The sequence below is a fragment of the Neolamprologus multifasciatus genome, chromosome 3 (assembly GCF_963576455.1).
Source record: "Neolamprologus multifasciatus chromosome 3, fNeoMul1.2, whole genome shotgun sequence".
Lineage (NCBI taxonomy): Eukaryota > Metazoa > Chordata > Actinopteri > Cichliformes > Cichlidae > Neolamprologus > Neolamprologus multifasciatus.
The window spans coordinates 16,851,883-16,875,911 of NC_140441.1; the positions used below are offsets into that span (position 1 = coordinate 16,851,883).

General features: G+C 39.7%; 1 protein-coding gene across 11 annotated transcripts in view; it reads right to left on the reverse strand.

Annotated features, from left to right (window-relative positions):
- Nucleotides 1-11,839, reverse strand: part of mpdz (multiple PDZ domain crumbs cell polarity complex component) — a 51,494-nt gene extending 39,655 nt beyond the window's left edge. For 8 of the 11 annotated variants that reach the window (XM_085143914.1, XM_085143871.1, XM_085143898.1 and 5 more), the window contains exons 1-5: nt 11,661-11,837; nt 8,008-8,067; nt 4,802-4,968; nt 851-1,000; nt 134-273 (exon numbers count right to left, since the gene is read on the reverse strand). In XM_085143914.1, the coding sequence (XP_085000040.1) occupies nt 134-273; nt 851-1,000; nt 4,802-4,968; nt 8,008-8,023 (473 nt within the window). In that variant the 5' untranslated portion in view covers nt 8,024-8,067; nt 11,661-11,837. Of the gene's footprint in view, nt 1-133; nt 274-850; nt 1,001-4,801; nt 4,969-8,007; nt 8,068-11,660 lie in introns of all 11 variants that reach the window. The other 3 variants (XM_085143941.1, XM_085143920.1, XM_085143930.1) reach the window with 2 other exon arrangements.
- Between the last annotated feature and the right edge of the window lie 12,190 nt (nt 11,840-24,029).

Sequence of the window (24,029 nt, forward strand, 5' to 3'; positions counted from 1 at the left end):
GAGAGAATCTGTAAACGCACCCACCTGACCGTCTGAAACAAAGTCCTAGAAATTTCAAATTAGAAATCAACAATTAACCACATGCTGAAAGAATGTCTGGAAGACTGCATAGCAGCATGTTTTTCCTGCATACCAGTGAGCGACACTTCCTGGTTGAATTTCCTGGATGAAGATGCCGAGCTCTCCGCGGTTCTCGCTCTTTAGGCCCACCACGCTGAAGCCAAGACCTCCGGACACTGGCTTCTGCAGATCCACATGCGTCACATAACGTCCCTGCGTAATACACACACAAACCTTTATATATATATATGTGTGTATACATTGGGCTTGTACTCACTAAAGCATCAAAGCTACAGCCAGCCTTTAGAAGTCTATTTGAAGTGCCTCAAGAGAGAGGAGCACTGTGTGGAGTTTTCTTCTTTTTTTGACTCTCTTTGAATGTTTGATTTGAGTTATAGGACTTATTAAAAAATAATCTTGCCTATTTTTGTGTAAAAATCAGTAAAATGTTAAAAGATTGACAAAAAAAGTCTACTGGGGTTTCAAAATAGACTTGCCACAATAGCATTATTTTAGCTTATGCGCATCCCTTTTCTTCTGCATATCCAGTTCTATTCTATTCATAAGCCTATCCCAGCTGTCATAGGGCGAAACACAGGGTACACCCTGGGCAGTCACACAGAGAGACACTTTGGACTGTGGGAGAGAGCCTGAGTACCCACACAGACACGGGGACAACATGCAGATTCCACACGCTTTGTCAATATATGCCATCTAGCTTAAACCGACAATAAATTAACAAAATGTTAGCACGCATTACAATAACTGCCTCCCTTCTAGCTGTTTGTACCTGCGCCATGGAGTGGATAATATGTTCAAATTCTTCGGATGACGTCTTGCCATTGACATGCGTGGGAGCTGGGGAGTCTGAGCAGGAAACATGGCTGCCATTGGGCTTGGCTGCTGTGAGATCACTCCCTCGTGATAAAGAGACACTCCCCTGAAATGATAAAACAGAAATGTGAAAACTACAGATACCTCACTGACACTTCTATGTTTACTCCTGGATTTTGGATCTTCCTTCTACATTCCTTTAAAGTGAACATGAAACACTACATGAATAAATTTTTAGCCATCTTTCACCTGATTGGCTGGCATACAGTGCTGTACTATATAGACAAAACATAAAGAAAAGCATAATAGGGCCACATTCAAACACATGAATGCTATTGAATCAAATCCAAAATGGCAATTGATCCCCATTAGTTGTGATGTTGTCTGCTGGGCTTTCAGTTTGAATGGAGCATAACAGCTCAGAAAATCTCCAAAGCAATCCTGTACACAGCAGCAGTTGCTGGCTTTAATCCAACCAAACACAATTAAAAGTTTTAAGGGACAAAACAAAAAACGGCCCATTATGCCTCATTTGTACTCTGAACATAGGGATCTTGCAAATTAAATTTTAGACACCAAAACTCTGGATCTGAGTGTCTAAAAAAAACACCGAGATGGCAGACAGTTTGTTATCCCTCCATGATTAGCTGGATCTATGGCACTCTAATCCTTCAGGAGATAATAGCTCTTAGCTGATGTTCCAACAGTGATGAGGCTCCAAATACAATATTTTTATCGGGGCCAGGGAGAAGCATCGCTGGCCATCTGGATGCTTTAATATGCTCGGCTCTTAATTACTGCAATGACTTTACTTGTGTGACAGATGAATTACATGAAGGCGACAACTACATAAAACAGTGTTTTCCCGATTTCATTAGCCAAAGGGTGTAATGTTTATGACTTTCCGAATTGGATTCAAAAGGACGGACGTAATGCACGGCAATAATTCTATAAACACTCCATTTGGCATATGGCGCTGCCAGGCTAAAGCTGTCCTTGTGAACTTGTGAAATTTGCATTAGGAAGTTGGACTGTGCGACTTTCAGAGCTTCGAGAACATGTACTGTACATCACGCTTCCTTTAAATACAGTCCCAGATTAGCCCTCAGAAACAAAACTCCGTTGGACAGGACACATTAGTGCTGCACACAGCAAACAAAACCCCGTGGGCCCGGCTAAGTTAGCGTAGCATGCTGCTAAGTTGCCGTGCTCATGCATGAGCTTTGTTAGCTGGGGCCCTGCTAAGAGGATTAAAGTTCCAGTTTGGTTCTTGAACATTTAAGAAATTGTTTCTGCCCCACTTCACACAGTGGCAGCGGCCTCTTTCTCATTGGAGAGTAGGGCCTTGTCGCCATAGCGACGTGGGCTAAGCAAGGCCTAACTAGCAGAGCCAGAAGATGGGCAGTGACTGTGTGTGTGTGTTTGCGTGTCAGCCTCTTGTCTCAGAACAAAACACAAAAACAAACCATCTCCCCAAATTGGTTCTGCTTTACACGGCCACACAAACACAGCTTGGGTCTGAAAGCCCCGAAGAAACATAACACACTTATAGTTGTTGCTTTTTTTATCTATTCATTTCTCAAAAATATTACTATTGTTATAACACAGAAAAGGTCCATCTTTTGGTTTGAGCAAACTTTAAGTTGAATGGCTGCTTCTTAAGTTTTCTATTATAAAACAGAGGAATCTGCACACAGACACACACACACACAAAAGAAGGTACCTATTCTTGAAATAAGTCAAATCGCTGGCGCACAAAAATGCCACGGGGCTTTTTAAATCTAAATTCCACAAGGGGTAAAAAAGCGAACATCCCTTCCTCCCAGTGCATAGCTCGCATACTTTCGTCTCTTTCTCTGAAACGCTTACCCTGGCCCCTTTCCTCTGTGACTTGAGAGCGCTTTCCTTCCACTCAGATGTTTAATTCTCAATGGGGAGAATCAGCCAGAAAAAAGTATCTCTGCTCATGTACCCATATTATATCTGGCTTGTGTGGACCCTGACAGCAATTTGGCCATAGCGGCAAACACTACTGGGAATGGAGATTGAAAGGGTGAGGGGAGGATGTCTTGACATAAGCCAGAAGTAGAATCAGTGAGGTCACCAAGGAAGCAGGGAGAGATAAAAACCTGAATAAGGATATCAGAAACATTCCAGCCTAGCTGAGGTAGAGCTAAAGCAGGAGTTCCAGTTTTATCTTAGAAATTCCTTTTTTTTTTGTCATGATGCTGAAAAAACCACTGCAGGTTCTGAATACTGTTACAGTCTGGTCAGAGTGAACGAATTCAGATTGTCCCACAGACATGTAGAAATAGACAATAGCCGACCTGTAAGAACAGACACTTTAGCCACAACAGCAGGCTGGTGAAGGTGCAAAAGGTGAAGTCAATCAAACGCTAATGAGATTTGGAAAAGAACAAAGGAGGGAAGTAAAAGCACAGGAGGCCGCATGAGGAGCTAACCTTCAAAATAAAATAGGAAGTGCACCAAACACTGTGGCAGAGGAGGATGAGACGTGATGACGGAAAACACTCAACATAGAATTACAATAAAAATCCAAGAATCAACAGAAATCTTAACTAATTACAAAGATCATGACAAGAGATATCATATTCCCAAAACAGGGATGTCTGTTCATACAGCTGGATTCAACAGTGGAGTTCACCGGGAACAAGGGAAGTGCAAAAAAAGATCATCAAGGATAAAAAAAATTAAAGATGAAAAGCACAAACTGTTTCACTTCAGCTTCACAGCTGCCCCACAGACCGGTTGTACCACATACTTTCTACACTGGCTGCATGGACAACAAATCCTCTCTACAGGTAGATGGACAGTCCATGACTGCCTGTTGACTGCCTTTGCACTACCCCCACTGAAGCATACAACAAGCATGAGAGTGGCACATGTTTAAGACACTGTCCATCCCTTAAATGGTTGCTGTCTGGAGTTTATGTGTGTTAAATATTAGAATTTAGCATAATTTCAGTGGTCAGAAGCCAGATATTCTCAAAACGCACCAGTCAGCCCAACAACTCCAGCATCACTTCCATTGCATACACAACTTCAACACTCAAGAAGGCATTTAGTGCACACGGTGTACGACATGTAACTAACGGCAGTATCCAAAATGAGTCCTGCCACAACTGTCACCAGTGTGAAGCCATTAATATGGGAATTCAAGGAGCCTGTGGCTGGAATAACACCTTCAGTTTTACATTAAGTCTGGGCAGGTCCCATTAAAGGCTAGGTTATGTCTCAACATCAAATGTCACCAGGAACAAGGTCCTGCCTCAAGCACTCCTCCACTACAATGGTACTATGAAAAATGAACAGCAGGTCCTAGTTCATATCAAATGACACAAATGCATCTGTTTAAATAAACTTCTATAATAACAATCTACTATCCTCTGCTATCCCATCATTTTTGTAGTTTATGAAATCTGATTAAATTAACCCGGGATCAGCATGTTATAAATACATCTTTCTTATTATTACCCTTAGTTAAGCTACCACAGGCCTAGTTTTTGGGCCATGATGCACTGGATGGTTCTTATTCATTCACCTCTTTTCACTCACTGTGTTTATAAACCACTCTGCAATTAATTGTTAGTTATTACGAATCTGTGGCTCTCTCCCACAGTGTCTTATGTCCTGTCTCCCTCCACCACTTGTGGCATATGGTTTTCTCTGTATTATTGTAGAGTATTTACACCTTGAGAAAACTATTGATAAGTTATATTAATGTATAAATATTACATTTAAAGTAAGTAGAAAGTGTTTTTAACCATCTGTGATATCATATAATAGCTATCCTTAAGACACACAGTCTAAGAAAAACGTGGCATAAGAAATGTGAGTCAAATTGGAGAAAATATAAGACTTTTAAGCAAAAAGGTTTGGGGTTTACCTGATCTCTGAGATGCTGGACAGACTTCTGCAAGGCCAGGATCTGATGGAAGAGGGGGCTCTGGAGCACTGACTTGAGCAGGCTGAGCTTCTCCTCAGTGGGCACTTCTCCCCGCTCCTTGAGTTTGGCCTGGAGTCGCTCCACCGCCTGCAAGGCACGCTGCGTGTCTGCAAACCGTCGCATGTTTCAGTGACAGCGCCAGAGTGAAGGCGACGACACCCAGAGGTGTGGGAGTGACAGAGGTGGAGAGAGGTGGAGAGGACAAAGACTTCATCAGTTCATGGGTGAAGATAGCGAGGGTGGGAAGAGTGTTTGGATATTACCTAATTTATTCAGTTAGGCATCCTGATTTAATTATTAAGAGGATTCTTTAAAAAAAAAAGCCTCCACAACCATTTGAAACATGACTTTAACATATTTATGTTTAACAATAATTCAATGACTTGTAAATGTATAGACGGAAAAATACGCAGTCACATATCACAAACTAGGCTTAGTTAAGGCTGGTTGACTCTCAACAGGCCTATATCAAAATCATGTAGCCTCAAGTTTTTGCACAGAAGGAACAAAACTCAATTTTCAATGCACTGCTTGTTTTCGGAATAGCAATGTTTCCTTTTCTTGACTTTAGGGTCAAACGGTGGGTTACACAGGAGCGTAGAATGAATGGTTATCAGGAGGAAAAGATAAAAGGACTGGGACCTCCACGCTTTGTTTGCTGGATCCTCTATAAGCCCTACAACCGAGTAACTCCAGAGTGGCTTGTTATAGTAAGGATGGGCCAGCCAGACGTCATCTGAGCAAAAATGAAGCAATTTCAGAAGCTCACCAACTGTGACTAACACCTAATAGGCCGTGCACGAGGTCCAAAACACTTTTTGTACTGAAAAGCTTTGTTGTTTGAACAAAAAGTTGTAAATAGGCCAATAACACTTGAGCCCTGTAAGATTTTTTTCTGCTCACCACTGGTTCAGTCCAGACAAATGTAAAATTTCCACTATCCTTCCCTCGATGTGTATAATTAGGAATACTAAATCAATGTGGCATGGACAGTTGGGTCCATAAGTGTCTGAACAAAGACACTTTTCCACAAAAGTATTGCATTAACTGTTTACAAATTACAGCCAAGCTAACATAATTTTTAATATAAGGACTGTAAGAACCCATTAGCATAAGTTAATGCTGTTTTTCGCCCCTGTAGGTGCTGCTAGGTGTTTACTGCAGTCACCTTTATGTGCTGCTTGTTTGAAGCCCTTTGCTGCAATTAGTTTTGTCTTTAGTAACTGAAAAGCATGCTCTTTTGAACACTAGGTCACTTACATGTTCATTGAATTGATTCTGTAGTATGTTTTGGGTCATTTTCCATTTACACTCTGAAACACCATCCAACCAGTTTTGCATTTGGCTGAATCTGAGAAGTGTATAGCTCTTTATACTTCAGAATGTATCCTGCTTTTACCAGCAGCCACATCAACAATAAACACTTGTGACCTAGGTCTACCTGTAGCCTTACATACCCATAGAATAACATTGGCTTCGCGTATGCTTTGGATCGTGAACTGTTCCTTGCCTTCTCTATGCTTCTCTCTTCCCATAATTTTGGTTTAACTTAACCTTGGTTTCATCTCTCAAAAGACTTTTTTCAGAACTGTGCCGGCTTTTTTTGATTATTTCTGGTCTAGTCAAAGTCTAATCTGTCCTTCCTGGTCTTGGGGGTAACCAGGAGTTTGTACCTTGTTGCATGAAGGCATCTCTTGATTGTATGATATGCCTACATCCTGGAGTGTAGTCTTGACTTGGTTATATGTTGTTGCAAAGTTGTTTTGATTAGTCGTTGAAGTAATTCTGTAACTACCCACTTTAGTTTTCTTTCGATGTTGAATGCACCAGACTGACGAACTCTCTGACAGGTTTATTTGGGTTTTTCATCTTAATGATGGCGTCCCCCATTTGCATCATTGTCTCTTTAAAACCTCAGATTGAGAGTTCTATTGAACTGCTAATGCTGGCATAAAGTTCAACATTTGGACTCATTACTTCCCTCATAAATAAGTAATGAGGGAATCGACCTCACCTGCCAATGAAACTGCTTGTCAGTCAAATGTCCAACGACATTTGAACGTCTGAAAATGGGGTGCTATGTATAAAAATGGGGTAATTCCTAAACAGTTAATGCAAAACTGTTGCAAAACCCCTTGAATTAAAGTTAAAAGTCTGCACTTCAGTCACATCTTGACTAATTTAATTAGAAATCCACCGTGACTGTGTACAGAGGCAAAATCACAAATAATGCGTCACTGTCCAGAAACCTAAGGACCTAACTATGTGTGAGTTTGCAGAAGAAAAGGTGGTCCTTGAGCAAAGCCTAGGAGTCACAGATACATCAGCCAAATGTGCTAATTGCCATAGACCTGGCAAAGAAGATGACATTTACCAATGGCAGGAATAATGAGCTGACTAAATGTTTAACTGTAGAGTGATAAAGATTTGAAATACTTTAAAACAAGCTTCTTTTTTTGTGGAACCCAACCAATAAATCTGTATTTTCAGCCAAAATGGACTTATTAAAGATCTGGAGCTATATGAAAACTCTGATTTTGTTTTTTAATAATAACGCAGAAACTATGCTTAGGCTAATTTAGAATTAGTGTTATCAGTTTTTCCAGCAGAGCAGTGCCTGGAGCACACGTATTCATCACAGTTCATCATTTGCAGCTGACAAACACACAGTCAACATTCCCGTCCTGAGAGTGACCACAGATTGCTGTTTTAAGGAAAGAAGCTGGCAGCACCAATTTGGCATCATGCTTGACAGTTGGGCAAATAAATCTCTATGGGCACAAACAAACAATCACATTTATGGCAACATTATCAGATATGGCAACATTGGCAGCCCACGGACATTGAACTGAATCCAGGGCCTCTTACGCTGGTTGAGAAAACTCTCAGCTTAAGCCAAATGTGCAAAGCACAGCCAGCAGAGACGGACACCCAAACCCCCGCGCAAAAACTGCTCATTTTTAAAAGAAGATTTTCTTTTTTTTGATTATGGCAGTGTTGAATCTTAATTAAACCGAGTACTGGTACTGGATTCAGCAGTCTGCTATCATGACCACACTCAACCCTAAAGCTGGTTCAATCATGGATGAAATCATGAATATTTTATAGATGCCTGGCATAAAACAATTCAAAAACAAAATACTTACCCATTGTTTCTATCATTTTTAGAGCGCCGGATGAATGTGTAGTCTTCCCTTCATCGAGGCCTGAAAATGACAAATTCAGTATTTAATGTCTTTTTGTGAGCAATCAGAGAACTAAATATTAGACCACTAATTCACGCTGTTTTCTTTTATTTTTAACTTCCACAAAGCTCTCGGAGCAAGAAAAATGGCTCATGCTCCTCCTGGGTTCTCCTCCCAACTTACACATTTTCTGTTCAAAAGATTAACATTAAAAAGAAACTAGATTTATTTCATTTCTGTTAGGTCCATATTTATCTCTGAAGAATGCTTCACTATGTGCATCAGAGCACCATTGTGCTGAAGAACTGTCCCAGTTTGTCGAGTCTCTCGACAAACCGGCTGCCAGAAAAGCGCTTCTACTCAAGCTTCTTAGTTCCCTTGTATTCCACTAATGCTCTTATTGATGAATAAATACTAAGTAATTTACATTACTGAAATTTCATACAGATGAAGCTTGAGTATCCATTTTGCTTTTATCAGATAAATATCATCTTACTTCATACAACCCTGATAATTAATTATCCTCTCATACAACAATCTTATAAGCTGCTTTAATACTAACACAACACCCTGCTAACATGACAATTTTCGTATTTAATTGTTGTTCATTTTTTTCCTTATAAATTAAAAGTTTACACTGACTTTTTATTTGCAGTGTTACTTAGCTCATAAATGAGTGTTTAAACTGTTGGTCAATATTAGGAGTGGGGGGTGGGCGAGCAGATAGAGCACAGTATTGCACTAATTTAGGTGGTGATATTGTATTAGTTCTGCGACACCAAAAAATACATTTTTATTAGCTAAATTAAAATTCTTTGGGGACTACTACAAACAAGATGGATCATCTCATGCAACACCAATCTGAGATAATGGTAACTGTGCAAACTTACTTTACACTGGCTCGACCAAACTTGTGATTGTCCAGAGCTTGAGGGTAAGGTAAGGTGATAGCACAGGTCACCTGATACGAGGTAACCTTTCTGCAAAGAGTTGCAGACTGACTTGGAATGACTGCAATCGCTCTCACAGAGATTGTCAAAGGTTTGCAAATAAATGCTGTCTAATTTACAGATAGATTGAGTCTTTGTCAATGAGCATAACGCGAGAGGACTCAACTCCACTGGCTGCCACTTGTTTGTATTCTGGTTATATTCCCGTAGAACCGGAAGGCTGCTGAGTGTAAATGTAATAGTTATGCAGACAGATTGCATGTAATTGTCAAACTGACCCCAATCAATCGTAGATTGATATCAGACTTATAGCACAGTGAGCTGGTCTTATGGCAACATTAATGTCAGGTTTTAGTGACAGTGCTGGTGTGTTTAATTGTCATTTGCCTTTTCATTATCATTGAACAACAACATTATGGTGGTTACCACTGGCTTTTATAATGTCTATGGTAATACACAGCAAAAGAGGAAAAAAGCGCTTATATTCTGCACAAAAAAATACCTAAAGGGATATCTAAAGGGATCATCTCCCACCCCATGCAGGAGACTCTGACAGCACTGAGCAGCTCCTTCAATGGGAGACTGCGGCACCTACGGTGTGGGACGGAGAGATTTCGCAGGTCTTTCCTCCCCACTGCTGTCAGACTCCACAACAAAGACTTTAACTGATCAAACACACACATCCACACATGTGCAATAACACTAAGTGCAATAATCTTTTCTGGCATCGTTGTATTTTTACTCAGTTGTATATAGCATTTGTATTCTATTTTTATCTTATTGTATATTTTATTCTATTTTATTCTACTGTATATAGTATTTTATTTTATTTTATTCTATTCTGTACAGTTGTGTACTGCATTTATTCTTATTGTATTCTAATTTTTGCTTCATAACTTTTACACTGTCCACTTCCTGCTGTGACAAAACAAATTTCCCACGTGTGGGACTAATAAAGGTTATCTTATCTTATCTTATCTTATCTTACCTGATTGCGAAGTAATCAGCTCATGAATTTATAGTTATTATTTTAAATTCCCTAAAAGCTGCTTCAGTAAGTCACCCCTGCTATTGACTGGTGTCATCCTGTTCACTGTTCCTTTCAGACACATATTTTCTGACTATTTTACCTGGAAAAAGTCTTAATTTACCAATATTTCATTGTACCATTGTGCTTGAAATCAAAGTCTCATTTTGCACAATGGGTGGATTCAAACATCTATGTGAAGTCCGGCTATTTGTTCTATCTAATCTGTCAAAAAATATATATCTTTGTGAAACTAACTCCAAATGCTGCCTTGGAAACAAAAATCTGTTATCTTCATAGTGCATGCAATCAGATCAGAAAGGCAAGAGAAGGAGCAGTGACTCCTCTACTGTGTAAAAAAAAAAGCCAGTGCCAATAAGCTCATAAAGACTCCCAGTGCCTTTAAAGCTTTAAAAGCTAACAGTAATGCATGATGAAGGTGATCATGTTGTTTATATTTGACTAATTATTTTAAGGGGTGCTTGCTAACAGAGCCCATGCAGGGAACATCGCACTTGGCTGCAGGGAGTGGCTTTGTAAGCAAGCGTGATATGACTCAGGGAGACGTTACACGATTAAAGGAGATTGCTCAGACAATTAAAAGCCCTGTATAGACTCTCAGAATAGCTGCAGTATCTGTGGCAAAAGGATCACCACAGCTCTGGATTGTTTATGCATGTGCTTCACTCATCACTGCATGTGTCCTACCCTTTATGCTGAGTGATGAGCTAGTATGTTAGCCGTGTATTTCACTCATGTAGTGGTGTGTTTATGTAATAAATCTGCCTTCACACGCACCTTACAGTCACTTGTGGCAACAGTAGTATACTATATGTGTTTTTTTTTAATGACATATGTGGTTCAGTGTCTGACAGTAGCTTTACCATTCCTTATGTGAATCACTTAAGGATGCACACACTATAGTGGTATGTTATGAATCACAGAAGGCCGGAGGAGCTCATTAGCCGCTATTACACACTAGATACCAGCCTCCAAAAAAGTAGTTTAGCTCCGAAGGTAGCATTTCTTTGCTAAAATAATCATTAGTGAGGTTTGTGGCGAGTATAGTTAGCTAATAAGAAAACGCAGTTATTTTATCGCGGAGTTCCTACCCACCAAAAATCAAAGAAATTAGCACTATACTCGTGTTATTTCTTGTTTAATAAAACGTTTAGTACGTCGTATTTGTTTAAAGCTGGTATATCCTGCCCAGGTTCGGTGGTGTTTTGAATACAGTCGACAAGGCAGTCGGGACAATCCGATTTTCTCAACCCCTCCTCCTCCTCCTCTTTCCCCATCTCATCTAGCAAGAAAGCAACAGGCTTCCCGACGCGGGGACGGGAAAGAAGTTACACACTATCAGGGCTCTGTATGGCCACAGAAAATCGCCCAAGCTGGCTTCTTGCAGTATATATAAACAGTTTTACTTGAAAAAAAGCCTCTTGGATCTATTTAAAGGCAGCCTGGTGTGATTATGTGACCAACCGCTACAGAAGACTCTCACAATATTTTCCTCTAATTAGCGACATTAAAGCTAACAAAGGGGGTGTCTAGCTTGAGAAAAGCTGAAGTTAGTACACACCGAAGACTTCAGTAACGTTTCCTTAAGCGAAACCCGTTTAAACAGAGTCACTTACATGAGTGTGGACGCTCTACTTTCCCGGCGGCCAGGATCTTGAGCTATCCTATGTTGTCCTGCGGCTAACGGCGCACTGACTGGGGCTTAAAGATGGGGCGTAGAGTAACTCGATCCTCTGTGGACACTTCCAGCGATAGCCGCACCGACAGTTCAGCTGGGGCTGAAGCGCCGCTTGCTGGCTGCCCTGACAACTAGGCCCCACATACATGGAAGAAGGCCTGGCTGCCGTGCAGGGCCAGAGCTAAAGTCCCCAAAACAAAGCAAACTCACACAAACTTTAAATGCCTACTTAAAAAAAAAGTGCAACAGAGAAATCCCGCTCCTGTAAATGAAATAACTATTTGTGTATAAATTGTAAGAAATAAATGTGTAAAATTATCCAATTTCTCAGATTAAACTGTGATTATAACACTTTTTTGGGAGGTTATTTAATAGAAAAGGATCTTGTTTCAATTAGTGTTAGAAAAAACCTAGAAATTTATATAGATTTTTTAAAAACATGAATCTTTCTGTTATTTAATTGCTTATTTGTTAGTTTGGTGTATTATTAATGAAAACAAGGGATTTCTTTATCACTAGGAAGAGCTGTAAAACTTTTCAAAATACAGTTTAAAGTCAAAAATTTATGGCCTCCCTCAAATTTTCCAAAGCTGTCCAGTGAGCCAGATCGGAGCCTTCGCTGGGTGGAATTTGGGAGGGGGTGAGAGGTAATGTCTGTAATGGACATTATCTTGGCTAGCATCCTCTTACCCATCACCTCTATGGAGTCTAGGGGCGGGCCAGGATGGAGCTGGCCCTCTTTACCAGTCTATGCCTTCTTCTGCCAAAGTGCCACCCAACTTAATAGATGCTGTAACAAGAGAGACAGAGGGGCATGAGGGGTTAACCTGGCCTGCCTATAAACCGACGTTTAAGTGGAGAAAAGACAGCAGAAAACAGCTCTCCAACTGCTTTCATGGGGCAAACAACAGGAAATTACAGATAAATCACAGCAAAACTTTCACAGAAGGTTATTACCTGAAAAAAGTTGGTCTGGGAGACAAACACACACAGCCCAGCGATTTTGTCCAAGGCAGTTAAACTTGGCCCTTAAAATTATTACTTTTGAGGAACACCTGACCTCAGCGACCCGAACGTGAATCACAGGTGCAGAAGTGTATTTATTTAAGTGCCCTTGAGCAAACGCACAGTCTCTAAAATGCATAAAATGCACTATAAAGGAAGAGTAATATTGCGCCCATTCATATTAGATATATTGAAGTCACCGTGAGGCCCATGCCCACCATGGCTGGAGCCCGGGGATGTATTTGTTTTAATAATTCATGTTTTCTCTGCCTTTTTTTATATGCTGCACTAATTATAAACAATTCAGCGAATTGTTGGGACAGTTTTCAGTCAATCCAAAGCATTTGTGTGAGAGTCCAATCAACAGGGCAGTTTATGCTTCTAATTAAATATGACTCCCATGCACTGCTAGCTTGTTAACCACATACAGCTCACCCACACACTTATGCATGAATACTTCATGCTGCCACCCACACAAGTTCATGGAAAAGCTAGATATTTGTCTAATATGCATTTAAGTGTAATGAACAGTATACTCTGTGCTTTTAATACTTCACAAGATGATGTGATTTTAACTCAAAATGCAGAACATTTAGTAGACACGAGAAACAAACTTGTCATCTGTTAATTGTGACTCAGATCTAGCAGCACAACAGAAATGTAGCAGTGTTGTAATTTGCATTGTTTTCCACATTGTTGCAAAGGAAAAGCAACTATTAGGCACTGGCTGGTCAAGAAAGCCTCTTAATACTATTTCTGCCCTCTCCAGAATTGCTTTTATTTTCATGGATCAAGACCTGAGAGGAGAGCAGGAAAGAACAGGGTCAGTCTGTACGAAGTCATTTCACCAACGGGGAGAGGGATACAAGCTGCTTTCAGGGAGCTGATACTGACTAAATCCCTTCACCATTTATATCTTTACTTCCACCTCCCTCTTATCCACCCTGTAACTCCCCTCTTACTCTGACAATAAGCCACTTTTATGTGGGAGGTCTGACTCAGCCAAATGCTGAGAAAGACAAGAGATTGAAACAAGATAGAAAGGAAGAGAGGGGGAAAAAAACATCTTAGCTCAGTGTTAAGCAGCTTCAGCATTTTATATTTTTATACCTGCCTGTCACAAGCCTTCAGCATTAGTCATTGTTTGAGACAGCCTAGTTAAATCTGTCATAAATGGATTCAGATCTCTTTTTCTCAATACTCTGAAAAAGGATTATTTTAGCTGCATTTAACTGTTTTTTTTGGACCAATTCAGCATTTGATGTACAAAGCTTTGCAAAAGTCACGAATCATTCCTTATTTCCTTATATTTTGCTTCCAAGGAGCCAGGTTTTATTGCTCTTGAGCAGTAGTTCTCCAGGCTTTCTGAAGGTCTGTCGAAGTTTATCTTTGGTCACGGGCTGCTTTTTACTCATTTTCAGTTACGTTTGAATGATTCATTGGTCAGTGTTAAGTGACTTAACGTTAACTTATGAATCAGAGCCATGACCTACAAATGAAAAAGGCGCTTAACTCAAGGGAGTGTCAACTAGTGCTGTGTATACACATAAAAGACAGTTTACCAAAAGAACAATTGCTAGCACAAAAACAGATGATTTGTTCACATTTCTTTAGTGGAGTCTATGAATAATGTCGAGGATAACACGGTTTGACAGGCATAAAATATTATTTTTGCATCAACAGGATGATTCCCACAGAGATATTAGCTGAAAACTTGGCATATTTCAGCACAGCACCTCAGAAACTGGACAAGTGGAGTATAGAAGAAAAAGTAGCAGACCTAAAACGTTATATATTGCAAATGAACAGTATGTGAAAGCAATGTCCTTTAAGAAAAAGGTAGGAAAAAGACAGCAAAGAGTTGACACAGGACATGAGAGATGCTACTGGACCCTCAGTTGATCCGTTTACTGTTACTGAAGCCTCATCAGAAATAGTCTCAGTGGAAGACTGGCTGTCAAGAAGCCTTTCTTAAGAAAGGGAAACAGGGAGAAAAGCCTGAGATATGCCAAATTACATAACAACTGGACTGAAAATCAGTGCCAACAAGTCTCATGGAGCGATCAATCCACGTTTGAAATTTTGGGTTCAAATCATTGTCAACAGAGGCACTATGATGGGTTGGAGCTGCATTTCAGTCAGTAATGTTCAGGGATTCAAATATTATTTACAGAAACAATGAATTGGAAACATAATTACACAGAAACGTACAGTCAGATTTTGATCCACCATGCAACACCATCTGGAAACGACTGACTTCATTTTTTAACATGACAATGATCCCAAACACACTGCCGTTGCATTAATATTATACCTGGATAGAAAAACACACAGTGGAACATTATCAGTCATGGATTGGCCTCCTCAGAGCCCGGACCTCAACGTTATTAAAGTCATGTGGGATCCTCTTGACAGGGAACAGAACAAAAGGGAGCCAAAGAAGAGCTTTGAATGTCATTCAAGGTGCCTGGAGCACTATTCCTGCAGACTGCTGAAAGAAATTATTATTATTTCACATCTTCTGAGCAAAGGAAAGTTCAAGTTAGTTGTTAAGTTCTGCATTTTATACAATTTATTAGGATTTAAATTTCCAAGTGTTCAAAAACATGAATATAAGAAAGTAAAATGTGTCAGTACTTCAAATTTGATACTCGTCTGTGTCCAATATTAGAGTTGGTGTAATTTCTAGTACAACAATCTAACTCTGCACCTTACACATATAATAATAAACTCCTGGTTATGTTGGGATCAAAGTCTTTCTATGTGACTGTGCTAACAGTAACAAAGGTACTGGCACACTTGATATACATGTTAACATGATTAACACTATTACCAACATATATGTTGTGTGAATAGTGTGCAGAAAGCTAATACCCAGTACTTTGCACCACTTACGCTCACACAGCCTGATTGCAATTGACTGTGGAGATTAATCCGACGAGTGATTATTCAAGGGCGCTGTGATTCCGCAATACAACAACATTTTTAAAAATCACAGTAACTTCCTCTACACTGCACAAAAACTACACATTTTCATGAAAAGTACAGCTTTCTAGATATCATGTTTTATTGGAAACACACTTGCTATATGAAGTCATATGGTTTAATAAAAAAAAAACAACCTGAAGGAATCACAAATTCAGTGTCTGAATCATATTGGCAGAGTGAATGCTGGCATTGTCTGACTGTCTTGATTTATTGCCAATAAATCCATCAACATTCAAATAGCCTTTGGAACCAAATTTTCCCAAATGGTATAAAAAAGCTCACGGAAAGATCTGAAAATCGTACTTTTATTTTTCATATTAAAAGGTCCAACCTGAATAATTCACTAAGTACTTCTGCAGCACTCTATAATACAGCTTCTTGACCACTGTGGGAGTGCGTGTTGGGTCAGTGCTAGTAAATGGCAAAACAAAAGGAAAAGACTAGAAGATTTAAGAGTTTTAAAACTAGAAGGTTGTCTTGATGGTGGCCTTACAGTAGGTATTTCTAGTCTTGTATCAGTAGTTCCTCAGGGTCAGAAAACTGAAAATTGAAAGTTTGGCCTGATATTGTCATCAAGCAAAGGTCACATGAATCGTAGGAAATCAATAAGCCTGGTCCTGTTGGGAATGTGAATGTGCAGATGGAATTTAATGCCAGTCTCGGGGCTACTTTTGAAGATTTTAGACACTTTGAGAGGTCGTTTTGTGTCTTGGAGGGTTTAGTCAGAAGGAAAGTCATAGGGTCACCCAAAAATCAATCACCCTCTGCCACTTGAGAGCATCAATGTCCATGGCAAATGTCAAGCCAATCGAGACATAAAAATAAAATAAAATGAACAGAGTTTTTTTTTTAATGACTGCTGAACTGCAACCCTCACTTTTCTCTGGTACTCAGCACAGATTCGGGTCAGACATGCAATACTAAAGTAAGAAAAACGAGTTTACAAGACAATGGTGGTATATTGCAAGTACAATATAATCAATAAAGAGCTTTACGTGCTATGAAAGATTAGAGTATATTATTTCAGAACTTCAATGTGCAATAACCAACAGTTGTGATATGAGGGAACGTGATTAGTCATCAAGTATCTTCAATGTGTGAGCGTTGGCATCTCTGCCATTACTTGCTATAAGTCGTTGATTGCTAACCCGACCTGCTAGCTTATTACCGACAATTTATTGCCTCCATCTTCTTTTCAGCTTTCTGTAACGCTACACTAAAAGGAAATTACAACCTGCATTATGTGAAAGAGCTGTGAGAGAAGGTAACAGACAGACAAGTCCTCAATATCTGACCTCAGGGAATCTGACAGCTGAAATTAGGGCCTTAAAGCTCATATTTCACAGTGTGTACTGCTCTCGGTTTCATTATATAGCATTGAAGGGCTTCTGAATGCACTGTGAGTCACAGCAGGTGAGGTGAGCAGCTATAACGTTGAATGAATGATGTATTAAATGTCCACTCAGTCTTTAAAAGCTAGCGTTGCTCTGTTTCGAAGAGGGAAAAAAAACTTTGATTAATTTATATATGACCAAACTGCACCTTTCACCAAATGTCTTTATATTTGAGTCCGCATCTATTATTGTATTTGATTGACACCGTCACAGCATGCTTTTCACTGTGTTAAATTGCAAGTCTTCTTTGAACAACTCTACAGGTGGTTTGACTACATTCACTGCTGTTATGAAGGCATGTCATACAGACTCTATCCAGCTGTGACACATTATATAATGTTACCTTTAAAACTGAATTTAAGTGTTCAACTTTAGGTTGATAACTCTTGGGTAATAGTTTAGCCTTTGTCTTTTAAGAAAGATTTTCACATATTTCTTCTATTATAACTCAGATTATAAGAATTTAAACCCAATTTTTTTCTTGAAGAACCTTAAAACGAATAGTAGCCATGCTATGCTAACAGCTGTGTGAGGAGGCTAGTTAGCATGCTAACTTGTTGATAGTGAATTTCTTAGCATGTTTAGCTTTGCTTCTTGGTTGACCATATTTAATATGTATGTGAATTAGCACTAAACAAAAAGTACAGCTGATTTTGAAATGTGACCTTTAAAAAAAGAATAGTATTTAAAGTATTTATGGCTCTAATGTAGCTTTGTGTTAGCTGAGACATGACTAGCATACAGTAGCTGTGTCCCAAAACATAGGCTGCATCCTCCTGTGCCCGCTTTTGTAGACCGATTATGTCACAGCGACGCGACGAAGGCTGTACCAATTTGTAAACTCCTCTGAATCCGGAAATGCGTCCTCCTTTTCCCCAGATTTGAAGGATGGGTCGGGTGTATCCTTCGTGGCCCACCATATCCCAGAATTCATAGTGCAGCCTAGCCAATTCCAGTTTCCGACAATGGCAGCTGCTACTAAGTTTTAATACTACTCTTATTACTCTTTGTGGGTTACAAAATAAACTTTTAACATATTTTCAGGGGAAAAGGCAGCTGTGTAAACTTTAAATATCTGCTTGGTTTATCAAGATATTGCATATTTGCAAAAGTGTGTTTCAGAGACATCTGTTACCCACCAGATCCATAGCAAGCTGGGGGTTCAAGGGTCACTAGAACAGCGGTGAGAACAGCGGACTCCTGGCTTAATCGTTTTCAGACCCCCGCGGTCTTTCACTGCTCAGGTTAAACATGATATATAAGTCACTCAGATAACTGAAAAATGTTATGGTTTGGCTTTTTTTTTTGGTGTTTTATTTGTTCAGGAGTAAATCGGTTTGGCTGAAATCTGAAGGCTAGACTGCCCCATTTCATAGCTTTGCACTTCCAGCCTTCTCAGTCTTCAAAGGACCTGGCTCACGTAGACCGCGAAGGCCGGGTCCTCCGAAGGATGCGGTCTAGGTTTTGGGACACAGCTAGTATCTCCCTGGAGAAGATGAGAGAGTTAAGCTAATAATGTTGCCTTTTAAGGTAAGTAAAAACACTGTGGGTACAGGCGTTTGAATATTTGTCATAATTTTTAAAGCCAAGTTACACTGACGTGGCTTGTATTTGCATCTAAATCACTTCGTCAGCATCTTATTTTATCAGCATTTTCACACCACACTTTTAAGGGAGATGATCAAGGAGTTGCCTGTCACGATGATAATAAATAATGTAGTGCTGTTTGTTGAAAAGCTGAGGAAGTAGCTGCCATGTTGCATGTGTGACAGGGTATAAAAAATGGTTCTTGTCAAGAATCTCTAAGAAAACTGCTTTTTAACTGATCTTTGATGTAGCGATAAACATGACCACCTACTTACAGTAAGGCAACATTTCTAGACAGCCACTTAAATTTTGAGTATGAGCCTATAGAAACACAATACACTGAATTTCATCAGCTTCTAAATCAAAGCCAGATGTGCTAGCAAACAGATGCCTTTATGCAGGTCTGTGAAAAACTAAGTACACCACAATTCAATAACTTGTATAACCATCTTAGCAGCAATAACTTGTAGTAGCCATTTTCTGTATGACTTTATCAGTTTCTCACACTGTTGTGGGGGAATTTTGACCCGCTCTTCTTTACAGTGTTGGTTCATGTCATTGATATTTGTGGGTATTCATTTATGTACAGTTTCTCTAGAGGACCCACCACAGTATATCAATCAGGTTGAGGTCTGGACTTTAACTGGACAACAGCATATTTCCTTTTGTTTCCCCCAAACATTCTGTTGTAGATTTGCTGCTGTTTTTAGGATCATTATGTTGTCCTACGTTAGCTGTTGGACAGATGGCCTCAAATCTTCAGGAGTTCATGGTCAACTCGGTGACTGCAAGATTCCCATATCCCATGACTACAAAACAACAAAATCATTACCCTCCCACCACCATGCTCGATAGGCATTTATGCTCATACGCTGTGTTTGGTTTTCACTAAATATGGCGGTGTGCATTATGGTCTAACATCTCCACGTTTGTATGTCTGTCCCAGGGACATTGTTCCAGGGGTCTTGTGGTTTGTGCAGCTGCAATTTTGCAAACATAATCTTTGCTACCATGTTCATTTTAGAGAGAAAAATCCTTCCAAGCAAGCCATACTTGTTGAGTCTGTTTCTAATTGTGCTGCCATGAACTTTAACATTTAACATGTTATCTGAGGTCTATAGTCTGACATATAGCTCTTGGGATTTAGCAGTTTCTTGGAGCACTGCACAGTCTGACCTTGGAGTAAATTTGCTGGGACGTCCACTCTTGGGAAGATTGTGGCATTGTGTTAACACACACCTGAATGCTTCAGATCAACAAAATTCTGCTTTTAAGCTTTTTTTTCACATGAGTTTAGATGCTAAATTTCTTTGTTGTCTGGTGCTGGGCAGGTATTTCACCCATTTTATTTCTAGGAACAGATATCATACAATGTTCCACAGACAGAAGCAGTTTAAATGACAGTTCAAGGGTTAGAGGAAAGATTGATCCTGCTCATTTGTCCAGGACTGATTGGCTACTGGGAGCACTGGGAGAGAGAGATAGATCAAACTCAAAATCAAAATCACTAAAAGAAACTAACTCGGACAGTTTAACACACAAGTGTAGTTTCTTAATAGTTAATGCATAATTCTAGCATATGCAGACCATCATTTGATAACATAGTCAGATTTGTGTCTTTCTCTTTTTTAAAGCTTTATTTGTCCAGTCTTTGTATGTCCAAATAGTGCTGGAGAGTCTTTTTACTGGTTACCCAGTGGCCCCCAGGATTACACAGACTTGCCATGTCATGAAGACCCTGAGAGCACATCTGGATCACATTCAGCTTGCTTACAGAGTTGGGGATGCCATCATCTACATGCTCAATTGTGTCTACACAAATCTGGATCTACCTGCAGGCACTGTGAGGGTCGTGTTTTTTCCTTTTCCAGTGCATTAAATACCTTCAGGTCAACCCTCCAGGGTGATAAGCTGACAGCGAGGCAAGTGGATGCCTCTTTCGTGTCCTGGATTGTTGATCACCTGACAGGAAGACGACAATATGTGCGTCTTCGACATTGTGTATAAAAAGGATATCAGCAACACAGCAGTATCACAAATGGGCATCCTTATCCGTTCCTATTCACCCTCCACACCACGGATTTCAGCCAAAGACCTGCTATCTTCTGAGGTTTTCCGATGACTCTGTGGTGGTTAGATGCATCAGTGAGGGTGATCAGATGGAGTCCTGGGCTGTGGTGGACTCCTTTGTCAGGAGCGCGAGTAGAATCTTCAAGTCAAAGTGACAAAGAGCAAGGAATTGATTGTGGACTTTAGGAGGACCAGGAAACCAGTGACCCCTGTTCAGTCCAGGTGGTCGATGTGGATATAGTGGAAGACTATAAATACCTCAGAGTACACACTCACAATAAACTGGACATGATTAAACACTACTGGATTATTTAGGAATGAGCCAGAGTTTCTATTTTCTGAGGCTTTCTATGAGTGTGTTGTGGCTGGTGCCATCCTCTATACTGTTGCATGCTGGGGCAGCAGGTTGAGGGTCACAGATGGCAATAAATTTAATAAACTCATACGCAAGGCCAGTAACATTGTGGGGATGGAGCTGGTCTCCTTTAAGGTGTTGTTGTAGAGGTGGAGTTTGTCCAAGATGAGGACAATGCTGGACAATACTTCCTACTAACTCCATGACGTGTTGGCCAGTCACGGGAGCGCGTTCAGCGAGACTCTGAGATTACCCAAATGCACCGCTGAACGACACAGGAAATCACTCCTGTCTGTGGCTATCTGTACCACTCCTTCATCTAATGCACAGTACACACTGCAGTAACTGTACACAGTTAATGTTTGCACATACTTTATAGAGAAAATAATAAAGTTTTACAGTTTGATAAGAGGGGCACCTCAGTTTCAACCATATATATTTAACTTATATACTGGGATATTTATAATTGAGCTATTTGTATATAGTAGAGGTAGTTTTTTATATTTTGTAACTTTGTAACATATTGTTTTATTTAATACATACAAGTACATACATGTAATGATGGATCAGTGTAACATTTTTACATTTGGTAACCTGGATATCTTTTCCCTCAAATGAACATATAATGTAACACAAAGCTGAAGTTTCAATTAATTTAGCATATTATGTAATTAATCCGCTTATCTATCCAGTATTTCTGCAATGGCCCTGCTAGCTTCCTGGCACCTTCGCTGTGACAATCTATCACCGATGAACAACACTGTGGTGCTTCCTTTGTACCTTTTTGACTGCAGATGAAGCAAATGAGATACAACATATTACAAAATGTGCCTTAGTGCTTCTGGTAATTGCATTTTTTAGCTCTGGAAAGAACCAGTGCCTCCAGTCTTCATGCTAAGCTAATCTAATAGTCTCTTACTATGGCCTTTCACTTTGGCATCATTAAGTATTCCACAGAGCGAGTAGTCCTCCTTTAATTTAACTCTCGTAAAGAAAGCAAATAAGAATATTTCCTAAAATGTTCACTTACCATTCCTTTCATGTTTTCAGTCAAAGCAATTTGCCGAAAGATAAGTTTACTAAATTGGCTCTTTTGAAGCTATAACTCTTGAAGGAGGAAGTTCTATTTATACTGTTCCTAACTGCATGCCCATATTTGACTGCATTTCTCTGCACCACAGTCTCTCTAAAGGTAGCGATTGTGTCTTGACTCCATATAATTTACTAATAATACAAATATAATGTGCACAAGTCATTGCATTGGCACAAAAAGGGATGACATAAACAGTAAAAGAGTCTTTCCTTTTACATTCCACTGATCTAATTTCAAAGTATAATGCGTGGAAATCCACCCGACCAATGAGAACTCCAGAACAAGAGAAAGCAGAAGTAGGACATGCGCCATTCTCCGTGGCTCTTTGAATTCCTGTAGATTTGATCTTGTCTTTCCCAGACTTACCTACGCCTTTAAATAACATGAAAAGCACAATATAAGATAAACTTAACTTTTCAAAATAAACTTTTCAATAAGTGTGCTGATTTTTGCCGGGCCAAAGCCGAGTGCAGGTGTTCTGAAACGCTGAGATGTGGGTTGAGGAAGTCTCTTTTTAGCACAAAGCCTCAGTCTTTCTATTTGTATCGTCTCTATGAATGTACTGTGTGTACATGTAGTGACTGGGGTTTTTTTTCAGACATGTGGAGGTTTAAACACAGCAAAGGTCAAACTCAAATCGCAAGGAAAAGATGGCTAAATTCTACCTATATGTGATTACTAACAGGAACTCCTATTGTTAAAGCTTTTTAAATAGTGTTTGATATTTGCCCACATGCTAGCAGAAAACTTTTGGCAGGATTTGCTGATGTTACATTTGTCTATGTGTGTGTAATCTGCTCTTTGTCTTTTTCATGCACGCTTGCACGAACACAACCTTTGCCTACATGGTAGTAGGAGTGTGTAGGATACATCTAACCTCCCCCCCACACCAGCTCACAGCACACACACACACAGATGGGATTCCAAATGCATGAGAGAACCATCGATCTAGTCTTTAATTTCACTACATTGAATAAAAACTCATTTTTTTTCAGGTTTTGTCAAAATCATTATTCCCTTAGTCATTAGGACACACATTAATCTCAAGTGACGATTTGCTGTCAAATTATTCAAATCTTTCTATCAGGGACGAGTCTGATATGTCTTAGACCTCATATGGATGAGATTTTTAGGAGAAGATTTATTGTTCTGAAAAAAGAAACAAGCCAACACACGCACGGACACCCACACAGCTGGAAACACAAACAAAACAGCTCACAGCCACTGTGTTGAGCTGTGCTATATTAAGGAAGTCGTGACGGTAATAGCTGCTAGACCAACTTTGACCATTTTGGCTAAATCTGGTTGTCTATTCTGAAGTGTTAGTTAATTTTTGCATTTCTGTTTTGGAGTTTGAGGGTTTGCAATGACATGATTGGCTGAGAGTTTTGCCAAAAAAGTGAACTTAGCTTGAAGTGGGTGAAAGAAACGTAGGTGTTGCTTAGTAAAGTTTATTGCAGCTGATGTAATGTTAGCTGTAGGTAGGCAGGCACGTCGTGCCCACTGACTGTGGGTAGTTGTGAGTGTGCATGCACTGAAGATAAATCCAATATCTAACAAATTAAAGCAACAAAACAGGTTAATTAAAGTGAGATAAAATAAGCAGATAAGCAGAAGTAAATTTCAGCCATGCATACGATTTCTATATGCATTTAATTGACTCTCAGAATGCTGATTAGCCCTTTTCCAATGGAGGCTACAAGACAAAAGCGATCAATGTGTGGCTATGAGAAGCTGTCGTATGTCTTCTTCCTCATCAGAAGAAACAGAAGACGAAGCTTTCCCTTTAATCTGCCCTCATCTGAACACGCCAGC